At 38.7% G+C, this 15,568-nt stretch overlaps 1 protein-coding gene and 1 non-coding gene across 4 annotated transcripts; one reads left to right on the top strand and one right to left on the bottom strand.

Annotated features, from left to right (window-relative positions):
- Nucleotides 1-328: 328 nt before the first annotated feature.
- Nucleotides 329-14,222, top strand: LOC127799919 (ubiquitin-conjugating enzyme E2 2-like). 3 transcript variants are annotated; one of them, XM_052334209.1, is made up of 6 exons: nucleotides 329-491; nucleotides 734-868; nucleotides 1,004-1,029; nucleotides 2,042-2,131; nucleotides 9,371-9,459; nucleotides 13,870-14,222. In XM_052334209.1, the coding sequence occupies exons 2-6, from the start codon at nucleotides 744-746 to the stop codon at nucleotides 13,996-13,998; spliced, it is 459 nt and encodes a 152-aa protein (XP_052190169.1). In that variant the 5' UTR covers nucleotides 329-491; nucleotides 734-743; the 3' UTR covers nucleotides 13,999-14,222. The 3 variants fall into 3 exon arrangements, with proteins under 3 accessions (XP_052190169.1, XP_052190170.1, XP_052190171.1); XM_052334210.1 differs by having other exon boundaries at nucleotides 343-487; XM_052334211.1 differs by lacking the exon at nucleotides 329-491 and adding an exon at nucleotides 498-641.
- Nucleotides 5,448-5,528, bottom strand: LOC127800879 (small nucleolar RNA snoR35). Its single transcript, XR_008022897.1, has one exon. It is a non-coding gene; the product is annotated as a small nucleolar RNA snoR35 (small nucleolar RNA).
- Nucleotides 14,223-15,568: the final 1,346 nt, after the last annotated feature.

Genomic DNA, 15,568 nt, shown 5'->3' with positions numbered 1-15,568 from the left:
ATTAAACTCAACCAATACAAGAAAAAAATCGAATCGAAACAATATATTTGGTCGGTTTGGTTTGGTTAATTCGGATAAATTAAAATTTTGCCCTCCTTTATTCATTATCCTACGAATATAAAATAAAATGTTTTAAGGATACAAATATAAGAATAAAAAAAATAAAAATACAAAATATAATGAGAAATTAAAGAAATCCCTACTCATAATCTCCCAAGAGGCCAATGCCACGTCTCTACCGGATGCTACTTGCTTGTTTCCTTTTTCTAGTTTTAAATTTATATCACAAAAAAGAGGTGGTAATTACTAATTTGATTTTGAGCAAATTTTGCCAATTGTTTAATAAGCAACGTTGCAATATCTATATATATATATATATATAAGCTGCGTCTCCAAGCTTAAGCTTACATCTCACGCAAGCGTCGAAGAATTCCATTCGCCCCCGGCTGATCGTCGAGCCACCTTCAGTTTCTTGCCGCTTGTTGCCGTCGGTACTCTCTCTCTCTCTCTCTCTCTCTCTCTCTCTCTCTCTCAATATACGTATGTGTTTAAAGATAAAACAAGTGTAAGAACCCTAGTTCAGATGTCAAAACAATTGGGCGAAATTGAGGAAGAGCACCGGATCTAGGTCTTTGTGATCGGTAAAGTTATGGCACTGACGGATCAAATTTCCTTCTCTATGAGATTATTCCGCTGGACCACTGGGCGTTATTTTGATTTTTACTGGGCGTAGGGCGGCGAGGATGTCGACTCCGTCGAGGAAAAGGCTGATGCGCGATTTCAAGAGGCTGCAGCAGGATCCTCCTGCTGGCATTAGCGGCGCTCCCTATGACAACAATATAATGCTCTGGAATGCTGTTATATTTGGGTACGCCGGAATTTTGAATTTGGTGGATGTTTGCGTTCTTGTTTGGTTGTAACTGTGTATGTGTTTTTGTATCCGTTTTGATTGAGAAGGAACTTCTATTAAGTTTGCTAATTTGGTTTTTGGCTTGCATTGCAGTCCGGATGACACTCCTTGGGATGGAGGTGAGCAAATTGCTGCTCTTAATTCTTAATAATTGTTGGCTTTTTCGCGATCAGGATACTGCTTTACAAACAGAAAGTTAACAGAATTTTAGAATAGAATGATGAGGCTGCATAATAACCTTTCATTGTGACGCAAAATACTTTATGCAATGTTATTAAGTCACAGTATAATCTTTGACACATCAGTCAAGTGTATTTTTCAATATGTATTTGTTTTTTTTTTTAAATTGACATTTCCATTTTAATAACATAGACGTAGACATAGACATATGCATGCACCTTGGTTGATGATGTTAAGTTACTTATCTAGCAAAGCTTTCCTGTCTCCCAAACCACAATTCGATCCATTGTGATTTACATTTTTTTTTTTTTGGGGTCTAAACATCAAGACCCTTAAGCTATGCTGTTCTAGCATATTTAGGATGTTACTATTATTGTTATTGTTGTAGTGGACATGAATGGACTTAATTTAGTTCTATTGGTACCCTCTCATTAGTTCCTTATGGTGATTATACAACTGCCTTTCCCTGTAAGTCTCTTCTAATTTAGATCTTGTGCCATAAGCCACATGGCTGTCCCAACTCCCAATAGGCACTGATTTATTGTTGCAATGGGATGCGAGGACTTTGTTGTAGTTTCCAAGCACCCTGATGACTGATGATTACAATAATTTATTTTGTTGTGTTCTGTAGCATTAGGGTTATATGCTTTTATTCAAGGCTTCCCTATAAAACACCAAGTAATTGCTGGTACTAGAAATTGCTAGGTAGTAGGTTCTTGCACTTGATGCTATATATGCTGTCCTTAACCTGGGGAAGTGAAATGAGTGATCGAACACTATTCAGAGTGATTGATTTTTCTGATTCCTTTTGCGTAGCTGTCTGTTTCTATATTGCTTGGACCATAAACAGCTCTTTTGCTATCTCCTGTTATATTACATGTATGTATGCCTGTGTGCTTGCTGGTGTGTCAGATAGAACCTGTCACATTATGTGTTGCTTTATGTTTTCAGGTACGTTTAAGTTGACACTGCAGTTTACAGAGGATTATCCAAACAAGCCACCAATAGTGAGATTTATCTCAAGAATGTTCCATCCGAACAGTAAGTTGGGAATTAGAGAATGATACTCTTTCATTAATCTTGTTTTTATCTGAAGATTCTTGTTTAGATAGGTTCAACTTTATCAATTAACATTTGACCTTTGATTGTGTTGTTTGGAATGTGTTCTTTGTGTGTCTTGAGGTTTGTGTTAAGGGCATGGCTAAAGGAAAATGCCTTGATGTGTAGTCTCCAGGTTCAGCACTTAATTCCCAGCATAGTGATGCTTGCAACTCATTCCTTGAGGTTCTTTTTATGCTTGATGCATGCATATATACATGGATGAACAACTATTGGTTTGTTCCTTAAGTCTATGAGGAAAGGTTTAAAAAATGGTACTCACACAAGTTTTATTATGATCTTATATGATTTATTCTGTGTTGTAAGCAGCATCAGAGAAGTATCTGATGCTACCTCACACGTTACTGATATTTTGTGGCATCATGTTGTTAGTTATGGCAAGGTGTAAATAAATCAGTACCTACTTTTTTGGCATAGCCCTTTCTCATGGTAAATGGAATGGCTGTATACTGCTTCTGCAGTACATATTACACTGCCCTAGACATATGTTTTGAACTGTATTCTATGCTTTTGTGCATGTTATTTGGATTTACAGGAAGAATTAAGTGGTTTAAATTTCATCATAATGTCGATTTCTCTGCGTATGATGAAATTAAGTGGTGTAAATTTCATCATATGTGGATATGGGATTAAATTATGGGTTGATCTCCACAATTTCATGATCAAATATGGTAATCGGGTTTATCCTTACTCACAGAACCCCTTGAAAGTGGACTGTTTCCTGCTTGTAAGAACTTGGTTGTTAAGGATGCAAGGGTTTTGTCATGCAGGCTAGGATTGAGGACTAACTTTTGCTGGAAAACATGGCTTGTCTTATTTCTTAATGAGAATAATATAGTTGTAGTTGTTGGAAGCTCCAATGAACTATACCATTAATAAAATAAGAGTTAGTGAAATTGCAGGTTGGGTAAGCCTAAGCTAGCTGCTAGCATAAGTAGGCTTACGGTATGATGAACTTATGTTCCATTCACTATGGGAAACCAAAGTTTCATTTAACATCCTTATAAGCATGCATATCTAGTTACGGCCCCACTTTATCGGGCTTGAAGGTTAAGGTGACTCTTCCTATCCTGTAATTAATAAATAACTGGAAACTTTTTTATTGAGGAAGACTTCTTCTTTTGCCTTCTTTATGACCACTTGCGTATTGAGATTTAGTTAGTCTCCATGATCATATAGCATCATGCCCTTGTGTCTTTAAGTTTCTTTTGCAACAAAAACTCGATACACAGTTGCGAAGGAAGGGAATGTCAAAGCTCTTAGGCCTTGATTCTGTTATTTAGTACTGCCAAGGTAAAGAGAATGTGGCAGCTGATGCTTTGTCTAGGCAGGTGGGAAATTGGGTCTGTAATGCTATCATTGTAGTGATTCCAGATTGGGTGAGAGAAGTTACTGCTAGTTATGAAGTTGTAGGTGTCATGACCCTAGGAGCAATAAAGGGGCATTATTGTAATAGGGTATAATAGTTAGTTAGGGATATTTTACAAGTTGTTAGAAGCACATGGGTGTTGTTAGGATATTGTTAGAAATTAGTTAAGCATCTAGTTATGCCTATAAAAAGGCCAATTGTAAGTGGAGAGGGGCATGCTGAAATTGATATTGAATCTCTATTTTTCTCTCTAAATTTCTCTCCATTCTCCCTCTCATTTCTCTTAACTTTCTCCCTAATTCTGTTCAATATCCCCCTTCATTTCTTCTCTGTTCTTCCCCAAATTCCTTCCAATTCCTTCTAAGACCCTAGCTAAATCCTAGGGTCATGTCAAATGGTATCAGAGCAACGATTCTTGGTTGTGGTTCCGATTCGTTTGAAGGTAGTGATTTCAGTGGGTTTCTCACGGTCGAGTGAGCTGCGACTCTGATCGGAAGTTCCAATCCCAACTGGTGAAGCAAACCGGTGGCAATCAAGCACTGCCACCTTGATTGGAAACTCCGACCCATACTAGTGAAACAAACCGGTGGCCTTAGAGAGCGACCCACCCTGATCGAAAGAAGGTTTTGACTCGTTCTAGAGAGGCGACACTAAGGCTGAAAGAAGACGACGCGGTTCTCTCAATTCTGATTAGAGCGAGGCACGAAGTTATGCTAGGAGGTTGGTCGAACAACAATTTAGACGGAGAAGATTGTTGAATCCGCAGCCATCGTGAGCAGAGCCGATTCTAGTGAGAGACAGCAGAGACGGTGGTGTTGGTCGGTGATTGGGTGGTAGCTGCATGGCTATGGTTTCAACTTGAGTTGAAGGTAGGGAAATCCGACTCAGTGATTAGGTCCATATTGAGAAAACTTGAAGGCGACTTGGCTGGGCGGTGTTCCAGCGACTCTGGAGATCTGGAAGGTGGTTGATGTTTGGAGATATTAATCTCCAACAGTGATTTACGAAGGAGATCTAGCAACAGATTCGGAATGGGCAAGGAAAGATGTTGACGAACGGATCCTTCCGATTGCATTCTGTTCTTGCTTGTCACTATATTAGATCCTTCTGATTTCCATTCTGTCCAAGGTGAGCGTGATTCCGTCACAGGTGAAGCGGACGGCCCAAAGAGTTGCGACCAGACCGGAAGTCCAGTCTGACCAGACCAATAAGCTTCTTGTAGGCGCGGCTGGGTGTTGCTGTTTTGATCGAGAATTCCGACTGGAGTTCTGTGGGGTGTTGTCGCTTGTTAGGTCAGTGATTTTGACCTAGACGGTAAGACGCAGATTTGGGCGACTTTTTGAACCCATTGTAGTTGCTACTAGATTTCGAAAATACCAGGCAAGAGTAGTTCCTTGGCCGTCGACTCCTTCTGCTTGAGTTAATCGAGTGGCCTTCTTCGGTTGCTTCACCCCTCCTCCATTCCCAAAGCAAAGCACTAAAAAACGAGCTTCCTTACTAGAGCTACTTCAGCAAGGAGTACTGTTGTGACGCCCCAGCATTGAAGGCTGCTGAACCCAGAAAATTTTGCAAGATCAGCAACGGTGGGAGCAACGCGGACGAAAAACCTTGAGTCCTAGGTGCAACAATTTCACTCGACAATCACTAATCTGCAAGCTCGAGTGGAATTACTAGAGATCGGATCCAATCGCACCCATGCTACAATCATGGCAATGGATCAGAAGTTGGATTCCTCACTGGGGGGCTTGGAGAGAAGGATGAATGGAATTATAGATGAAGTCAGAACTCAATTCAAAGATCAACTACAGAATTTAATGGTCATGTTCTATCGCCAAAATCAGTCATCTATGAATGGGTCGACTTCAAATATTCCAAAGAGTACTGAAAGGTCTCTTGCCACATCATTCTCTGCTCAATCTGGTGTTGCATTCCCTGTTTTTCATCATGCAGGAACCATTCAAGGAGTTCAACAACATGCTGGGAGCTTTTCTAGTGGTCGTTTAGCCTCAAACAATCTCCCTATTGCTCTTTCTCAGATATCTAATGGCAGCTCACATGATCATTCAAGGGGGCAGGACACATTCGCTGAAAAGCGAGATGCTGATTTCTCTTTCAGCCAAGGGAATTTTTCTTTGAGTTATGATCATGGAAGTAGTTCTCTCCAGCAACAGCAAATTCAAAGGGGTGAGGAATTTTGGAAGCTGGTTGTAGCTAGAAAAAAACTAAGGGAGGTAGCTGAAGAAGTTATAGGTTTTGCCGAAGGGAACAAAATTCCCGTTGCTGTGTTGTTTCCTCCTCCAGTTGGCAAATCTGAATGCTGGTCTATTGCATTGACGGATGAACAGATGGTTGAAAACAGTGTGGCAGCAAGTCATGATGTTGTTACGGTTGAGAGAAAAGAAAAGAGGAAAAAGCCTAGAAGGATAAAGAAGGAAAGAAGCATTAAACTGATAGAGAAAGCTGGGATTGGATGAATAAGAACGGCTCAACGTAATAAGTTTCTCGGGGACAAGAAACCTTTCATAGTGGGGAAATTATCATGACCCTAGGAGCAATAAAGAGGCATTATTGTGATAGGGTATAATAGTTAGTTAGGGATATTTTAAAGGTTGTTATAAGCACATGGGTGCTGTTAGGATATTGTTAGAAATTAGTTAAGCATCTAGCTATGCCTATAAAAAGGCCAATTGTAAGTGGAGAGGGGCATGCTGAAATTGATATTGAATCTCTATTTTCCTCTCTAAATTTCTCTCCATTCTCCCTCTCATTTCTCTTAACTTTCTCCCTAATTCTGTTCAATATCCCCCTTCATTTCTTCTTTGTTCTTGCCCAAATTCCTTCCAATTCCTTCTAAGACCCTATTAGTGAAAAGAACAATAAAAAATGTCAATAGGTGCAATTTAAAAGTCTTTTAAGTCAACTTAAATTAAATCTTAAACAATTTATAGGTTTTAAATCTTAATTAAGATTAACTAATTATGCATTTTAAATAATCTAAAGACCATCCTTATCATCAAGATCAAACAGTTCCATATTTTCATTATTAGAAGCATCATCTCTAATATTTTCTTCTTCCACATCATCTCCCTCTCCATCTTCATCAAGTTCAAATTCAATTGGAGCATTTGAAGTAGTATCCCTTTTACTCATTGTCAAATTTGTAGTTGAAGCAATAAATAAAAATCCTGAACAATAAAACAAATTAAATAAAGTAATAAACAGTAAAATAAAAACCCTAAAAAACAGTTAAAAAAGTCTAGGTGCATCTTGCTAGTCTCGCCTGGAAGCACTCTAGGCCCCCAAGGTGTGCCTTGTGCCTAGGCGTGCTTTTAATAACACTGGCTACAAGCATGAACATGTGGCTTATCCTAGACTGCTGCAGCCATTGGACATTCCAGGACAGGCTTGGCTTGGTATTTCCATGAATTTCATTGAAGGGCTGCCTAAATCAGAACGAAAGGATGTGATTCTAGTGGTGGTGGACAAACTCACCAAGTTTGCTCATTTCTTGTGCCTTTCTCACCCATTCACTGCCCAATAAGTGGCAAGAGTATTTATGGATTCAGTGCCACAGTCTATTGTTTTTGATAGAGACAAGATTTTTACTAGTGTTTTTTGGCAGGAACTTTTTAAAAGTTTGGGGGCTGGTTTGCATATGCCTATAGCTTATCATCCTGAAACGTATGGACAAACTAAGAGAGTAAGTCAATGTGTGGTAGCTTATTTGAGATATATTTGTTTTCTAAAACCGAAGAGCGCATAAATGGTTATCTCTAGCCCAATGGTGGCACAATTCCAGCTACCACAGCTCTTTAAAGGTGTCTCCTTTGAGGCACTCTTTAGATTCAAACCCCTTATACTACCTGCCGGCTGCCGCTGTGGACTATACAACATCAGTTGCAATGGTGGACAGTTCCTGACAACTCATATCTGTGTCCTACTTCATTTTTGATTCTTTCTTCTAATTTGTTTTGCAATTTAAAAGAAACTAATTCTATGTTGTTCGCTGTGTTTTACACTAATTTTTTTTTCTTTCTTCTGGTTTCTGCTGCAATTTTGAAGAAGCTAACTGCTAAGAAACAAATGTTTTCATTATGTGAGATACTGTTTTTTTTTTCTCTCTCTTCTATTTTTTTTGCAATTTAAAAGAAACTAAATGTTTTTCTATAACATTTTGTGTTGTGTGTTCTTCTGTATTTTTTTCTTTTTTCTAACTGGCAACTGCAAAAGAAATTAGAATAAACTAATTGCTTTTCTGTAAAAAAAAATTTTTGCAGTGTATTCTGCTATAATTTTTTCTTCCTTCTAATCTCTTTTTGAGTTAGAAGAAACTAATTGCAAAAGAAATTTATTGTTTTTTCGCAATAATATTCATTGTTATTATAGGGTTGGTTACTTGTCATTTATGATTTTATAAGTTTGCATCTAACTCATAGGTAATGTATAATTATTTTATAAGGAATTTGAATAAATGTGTGCCTCATGTGCCTAAGGCCTGTGCTTTGCCTCGCATCTCGTGCCTTGTGCCTATGCCCCAAGCACTAATTTGAGCCTTAGTACGCCATGCATCTTTGACTACTATGCTCCGATGATTGTTTATTGTGTTGTTTAAACTGAATCTCAATACTTCTTATTTGGTCATTCATAAAATTTACTAGTTGTGCAGTTTGCTGCATGTGCTAATCTATATTATGTGGCATTTTTTATTGACTCATCTATGTGCTTGGATTAGGGCTGCAATTATCTGCCTTCTATTAGTAACTAATTCTTGGGTTTGGAAGTGTTTCTGATTGAATCCATATAATCAAGGCATTTGACCAGTAGAATCAAGAATCCTTCTACCTTACTAAAATGACTTGCTAACAGCTGTTCTTTCTAGTTCAGTCATACCACTTCCTTTGCTCCTCTGGAATTGTGCTTCTATTAGAAATTAATACTCTCTTATAGGGTTCTGCACATTGCTGGGATCTCATCTCTAAAAGTTTACCCTTGGGCTTATGATTCTATTTGACTCATTGTAATCTGTTGATGTTTTTCCTGAGTTAATGTGCTGGAAGTCTAGAAGAAATCAGAGTAGAGTATGAGGATGATCGGATGGCAGTTAGAATGCAGGGTTTATCTGTAATTAACTGTAATTAGTAGGGGTATTTTAGACTTTGTATTAGTCGGTTATTTCCCCTAGGAAGGTCCGCCCTTTTAGTTTATAAATAGAAGGACAGAGGGACCTGCAATGATCATCAATCAATTGTCATTCCATTCTCTTGTTCGAGTGCAGTGAGAAAAGAGAGAGCTGTGATTAAGTATAGTTCTTGGAGTCTTTTCACGTGAGTATTGTACTCGAGCGATAAGAGAAGGCGAGTGAGGGATTCTTGTACTGATTTCTGAAGTTCTTAGTGGATTGTTCTCTTTGTTGGAGTGCTGGATATAGTGCCATTTCTATGGCATGAACCAGGGTAAGTTGGCGTGCACTGTGTTGTGGTTTGCATTTCTGTTCTCTTTTAAATTCTATCAATTATTTACATTCTGTTTTATACTTATGTTGTGATTGATTTGGTGAGGATTGAGTGAGTAGATTGGGCCATATCAGTGTTCGGTTTCAACATAATCCATTATGTTTTTTCTTGTGAACTTATCCTGTTCATTGACTCCTGTACTTATTGCACAATGTCCTCCTTTCTTCCTGTTATTTTGCTAGCTCCCTGATATCTGATCTCCTGTCTTCCATGACAAACTTAATTTGTAGAGGTATGCTTACGTGATCTGCTCATACTATTTTGTTCTGTTTGGACCAGTTTATGCAGATGGAAGTATTTGTTTGGATATTCTACAAAACCAGTGGAGTCCAATATATGATGCGGCTGCCATACTTACATCCATTCAGGTAAAAGTGAATTGTATATGTTTGATCATAGTGGCTTGTGTAGGAAATCACTCCTTGAATCTGATCTGGAGATGCTAGTTTCAAGCATTTAGGGGATTTTCCATAAAGATAGTGTTATCAGTAGAGCATGATCAGAACTTCAAAATAGTAATTTCTGTATGGTGAACACACTGCTCTAAAGCAGGTTCATGCAGGAACTGGAGTACTTTTGGTTTGCAAACGTGCTAGAAATGATTGGACATAGTTTTGATAGGTTGCTCCTAACAATAGCCAGGCCTTAATCCAACTAGGTGGGGCCAACTGCATATATTCTAGTTCAGCAATCATCTTTGATAATCCCAAATGTGAAATAAAATTGAAATATTGAATAATGTCATGGTCTAGCCTGTCTATCAAACTCCCTCCTATTTCTTTTAACTTGTCCAAATTTTTTTTCATGTAAAGCACATTTTATCTTCCATGTTATTGGTAAGCCCTTTTGTGCTAATACAACAGTGGAATTATGCCATCGCTAAAGTCTGAATGGTTTCTATGAAATCTAGCTAAGAAATAATTTGTTGTCTTAGAGTGTATGGAATGGGACTTATTAGAGAGCCTTTTCTGAGTTTTGCTTTTCCTTTCTTCTTCCATGCACCTGATATGGTGGTTCAAGTAGATGAACATCAGTTGTACCTTTGAATAGTTAAAATGGTGTAGTGATGTGTAGCTATGAATATTTTGTAGCTTCACCAAGGGAAGTAAGATGGTTTGATGTAATTGGTTGGACTCTGGAACACAAGATTGACTTTACATGATATGTTGACACAAGTCATAAAGAAGTGGAACGTATTACAAGGACAGAATTATGAACATATGTGATGCGGTCACCAATCAAAACTCGGCCCAAAGCTGACCCAATCAAACCGGAACAATCACCAGAATAATAGCGTCAGAATAGTATTTTAATACTTTATATGTTTTAAGATTCTACTTGATTTAGGATTTTACTTCATGTTTCTGATTTAGGATTCTCTTTCATGTTTGATTAGGGTTTTATTTCTATTAGGATTCTAGTTGGATTTTGTTTACAAATATTAGATGGATTTAGATTAGCCAAATACTATAAATATGCCTAGGATTTAGAGTTTGTAATCAAGTTTTTCTCAATCAAATTTCAGCAACCTATTTGGGTTTTCTTAGCAAAACAGTCTTGTTTTTGCGTCTTCTTGAAAGCCAAGATTCGGTCATTGAAGTTCGTTCTTTCAAGGATTTATTTTAGTATGTTTTCTTCACACATGCGCTACACGCTGCGTCAGGTGGTATCAGAAGGGTTCATCAACCAATCAGATGGCCAATCTTGAAGGTAACGTAGCAACCAGCCTCGTGACGATGATCGGGGGCTGCCTGTAGTTTGGAGAGCAATCGAAGAACAACAGGAAATAATTCGTACAATGGAGCAGCAATTGGAGTGAATCCGCAACCAATTGGGCGTTTTACAACGAGTTAAGGATAATCGAAACCGGACTAATAGTGTGAATCAAGCTGGCTATGTTAAACCGGTAAGACCAGCCATTAATCTTGTCCTCATTAATCCTAGAAGACCAATGATGGATGATAGCGACGATGAGGATGATCTTGGTCGTATGATAGCCAACCCTAGTGGTAAAGGGGTTAGGAGGAATGCGCAACAACACAACCATTGGGGAAACGATGAGTATAAACTAAAGAATGATTTTTCGTTGAGTTTGGAGCTTGATCTCGAACATTATGTTGTCCCAACAACCTCAACGTTTGCAAACTCAAGTCTGGTTTATGCTGCTAACATGACAGAAACTCCAAGATTGTTGACTCATACTGGGGTATTTTCCAATTCCAAGAACTCAGGCATTGCTTCGCAATCCAAGGATGGTGGTGTTTCTTTTGATCAGCTTGCGACTATAAAGGAGATGGAGGCCATGGTAACAGATTCTTCTACAGTTTATTCAGGTTCTAACATGGTTGAATCGAAGGCAATATGAACATATTCACCTTTGTGATTGCAAAAGGAAGATGGTCACAGGGGTCTCTTTGTGGATAGAGGTGTTGGATCTTCCAGGCTAGTTAACTTAGGTAGTGCAACTACTTTCGGTTTTAATTTGAAATTGGATTCTAAAACTAAGAATGCTATAGCAGCTGTTGTTATAGCTGATCAAGTGCTTAGACTAAAGGAGGATTCAAACATCAATATTTTAATTGATAGAGAGACTGCTGGTAGTCATGGAATAAGCCTTTATTTGAAACAGTTGCAATAGAATGCTTCTTCTGACAAGAAAAATCTACGAATGAATTCAGAAGCCGTTGAGGAGTCAAAATCAAGAAAGCTAATGAGAGGAGAAAAACTTGTGATAAGATCTACCAAATTAGAGAAGCACTCCAGATGGAATGTTCAACGTCCTCAATCTAACAGTAATAATGCAATGGAGGCAGAGGGCAACAAACATGGCAATGGTTGGACCCATGCCAACGCAGATATGGCTAAGAAGGGGAGGAATGCCTTTGCTCATGTTCTCTTAGGAAAAAAGTTCAAGTGGTTCAGGAAGATCTCAAGCAAAGGTTTTCCGGTGTGTGATGGCTTGGTCAATCCTCTGGCAACTGCTCTTGAAGTTGCCTCCCTGAATCTATGGTATTATTATCCTATAATTCTATTACATGACATGTCTTCAGCCTTCTGCAGGTAACTCTTCAGTTTCCTTCATTTTTCTTTCAGATTTAATTCTTTAGGGCCTAGGCGAGTGCTTGTGGTGCTCGATGCCTCAGCAGAGGCGCTCACCTAGGCAGTGCCTGAGTGAAGGAGCCTTTCCTAGCAGTAGGCAAGGCGCTTCCCCAGTGCCCTGCATAGCCTGAGCGCCTAGGTGAGCCGGGCACTTGCCTTTGACTACACTGTCATGCACTGGGATGCCTTTTATTCTAGTTTAGTAGCTGAGTTAGGTTTTTGGGTTTCTCTTAGCATGTGGTGGCACTTTGTCAGAAAGTTGGCTCTTTTTCCTTAAAGGAGGTTGTGTTTTGTCAAATTAGAAATTATATTTTCTCGGACAAGTAGGTGGAGCACTTTCAGCCCCCAATATGTGGCATGTTTCTTGTGTAGTAGTTGTGGCACTCACTAGCTCAAATGCCCTCCATCTTCTTGCACCTTAGAACATAGTTTAGTTAGAAGACTGAAGACTTGAAAGAAGAAAAGCTGACTAAAAAATTATTGGGGTTTAGAGACTTGACGAAATTAATGGGCTACATGAGTTCCCTGGCTCTCTTTATCCACTTTAGTTATCTTGCCTTGATTCTGTAATATCCTTACTAATTTCCCCTTCCTTTTGATCAATGATCCAAGAATATCAAAGCTGATCTTTTTTAGGAATTCTAGTTCACTGGGTACAGATAATTTGTAAATCCAGAACATTTTATTGAATCTGATTTATATATCAGTTATATTTCAGAAGTGTCCTCTGTCTACGAGTTTACTCGTTCCTGATGGCTCTGTCATGGATTTCCTGACTCTGGGCTTCACATACTAGATGACGTTGGGTTTTCACTTTATGGGAAAGCTGGGTTATTTCCAGATGGCATATTTCTCTATCATTTGCTCCCTCTGGCTTTCTGGACTGGCTGATATGGTGTAGCCATCTGAGATGGTCACTGAGGGTTAAAGGCATGCTCAAACAACTTTTGTTGATTGATTGTCCAATAAGGCTGTTTTGGTTGATGGTGCCCTCTAATATAGAAGACAATCACTTTATAGGCCAGCAACCTAGTAATTTCTGCATATCCCTGCAATTGATTCTTGGATAGTTTTTATGGCTTCTCTCACTAGACAGGTAAAATTGGTACAAGCGGTATATATAAGTTATGAGAATGGATTATTTAACCTCACCTGTTCTTGACTGTAGGATTGGGGGACATCTAAAGAAGTTTTTGCAGCATTGTTTTTGTGGCTTTAGAGCTGAGAGTGAGAAATTTGGGGGTTGGGGTTGGTGTTGGAGGTCTCTGTTTTTTGTTTGTTTTCTTTCACTAATGTTGCTGAGTATTGACAAATTTAGAGAGATTTTCTATCTTCTTGCCATTCATCTTGTTGCTCATAGGTTGACTTTAGGAGAAAGAGAGCATCAGCACTGCAACCATTTTTGTTAGGAGCAGGCTAGTGGACATGACATCTCTTGTGGTTCCGGCCTTCATTATTGTCTACCATTTCATAGCTATAAAATGACTTGTGTAACATTTTCATGTGCGTACTTGCTGTGTGTCAAATCCATACCATGCAAATGTCTTATTATTCATTAATGAATCAGACTTTGCTTGCTCTCCTTGTGCTTTATGATCCACACGTTTGTCTGACTCTACCAACTTAACGGTGGTTTAGTCCAGATATATAGTTTGATATTTCTGTTATTCTCGTTGCAGTCACTGCTGTGTGATCCAAATCCAAACTCACCTGCAAATTCAGAAGCTGCAAGGCTATTTAGTGAGAACAAGCGTGAATACAACCGGAAAGTCCGTGAGATTGTTGAGCAAAGCTGGACTGCGGACTAAGTTCCTCTACTGTCCGGTGCTATGGGAGGTAATCAACTGCCGAGCAAGCTGATTTAGACCCTAACTCTTCCTCCTGTAGGCTGGTGGTCTGTTTTTATCTGGAATGTCTTGTTTCAGTGTCATTTCCATATTAATAACAAAATGTAATTGGGATGATTTTGCTATATTATTGTAATGTTGGGACTTTAAGCTTCTCTACCATGTTTTGTGTACTGTTGGTTGCATCTCGCTGTTTGTGTACATAGTTGATTTTCTTGTAAGAAACTGGCCTTTAACAACTGACTTTTTTTGGGGTGACCTCATTTGATCTTTTGTCTAGGATAGAAGTTCAGGGTACTTTATTAAGAAAAGAAAGAAGAATAGAAGTTCAGGTTTGTCGCCAATTTTCTTATCTACTCTGCATATACCTCAAGTGAAAAAAAGGGCAGAAAAATTATGGTATTGTTGTAATATCTTCAGGGCCTTCATTTTGTTGTGCCTGGAGTAGCTCTAGTGTTGGTCATTATTTTTTGGTTTGTTTATGATACAGCGATGCTTCCTTTTCTAAATTTTACAATCCTTTTTGCCTACAGTACTTTCTCCATTCAAATGGGGATTTGTGGAAGCCTGGAAGGAGAGGAAATGATTGATATTTTGTTTCCGTTTTTATCTGGGTTTGATAATCATAAGTCTAAGTTGGATTGGATCTGCAAATCCCCTCCTAAATATGAATGGATCGTAACCTTACTGGATCCAAATCCAACCGTGCCATAAATGAATCCTCGTGCTTCACTTTTCACATGGTTACCAGAGCTTCTTCCTGCATTTACCCATGCGGCCATGCCGCAAGAAAGTATAGGTGGTAAGCACGTTTCGGTCTGTGAAACAATAGTATAGCTGGGAAGGTTGGTTGCTTGAAAATGACATATATTTTTTGTTAAGTCTATATTGTAGTTCAAGTCGGTTGCATCTTCCTACCAGCTGGGGTACTTATGTAATCAATTGCCTCTAGCTATGCTGTCTATTGCATCATGTGCGAGAGAATCCTTTTGGACCTTATCCATTGTCCAAGTTGCCCAGTCATTTATATTTTGTTTGGTTGGTAGGGGAATTCTAACCTTCCTGTACCAGTACCAGTAGTGAATATTATACTTACAGCCTGGACAATGGGGTTGATCCTGCACCCAACTTGTGGTGTGGGTTATATATTATACATACCCCCATTTGAGGCAGGGCTTGTTTGGTTATAATTGTTATGCTTTTAGAATTAAATAAAATTATCTATGTATTGGCAATGTCACCTGTGCATCATAGAGAAAGAGATGTTTGGTTTATTTAGATATGTCGGTGGTAACTTACTAGGAGTGGAGTGGGGTCGGGCTTTAATGGGTATTAGAAGTTTTGAGTTTAAAGATAAAGTCTTGTCATTGATAACCAAACAGTAACATTTGTGACAGAGTAATAAATTTGAAGCTTCATTTTGCATTCTCTTTCTTACCTGGAAAGAAAAGAGAAATTTGTCGGGATGATATGGTGATAAAGCATTTGGAGTTTTACATGGAATATCGGAGTTTAAACCAGTGCGACGACT

Source organism: Diospyros lotus, chromosome 4, assembly GCF_014633365.1.
Source record: "Diospyros lotus cultivar Yz01 chromosome 4, ASM1463336v1, whole genome shotgun sequence".
Classification (NCBI taxonomy): Eukaryota; Viridiplantae; Streptophyta; class Magnoliopsida; order Ericales; family Ebenaceae; genus Diospyros; species Diospyros lotus.
This window is presented reverse-complemented; position numbering and strand designations above follow the sequence as displayed.

Excerpts from the sequence above, each read along its gene's own strand:
- LOC127799919 (XM_052334209.1), top strand. The coding sequence starts at position 744 with ATGTCGACTCCGTCGAGGAAAAGGCTGATGCGCGATTTCAAGAGGCTG. Across the intron at positions 1,030-2,041 it reads TGACACTCCTTGGGATGGAG|GTACGTTTAAGTTGACACTG; the intron begins GTGAGCAAATTG and ends TTATGTTTTCAG. Across the intron at positions 2,132-9,370 it reads AAGAATGTTCCATCCGAACA|TTTATGCAGATGGAAGTATT; the intron begins GTAAGTTGGGAA and ends TGTTTGGACCAG.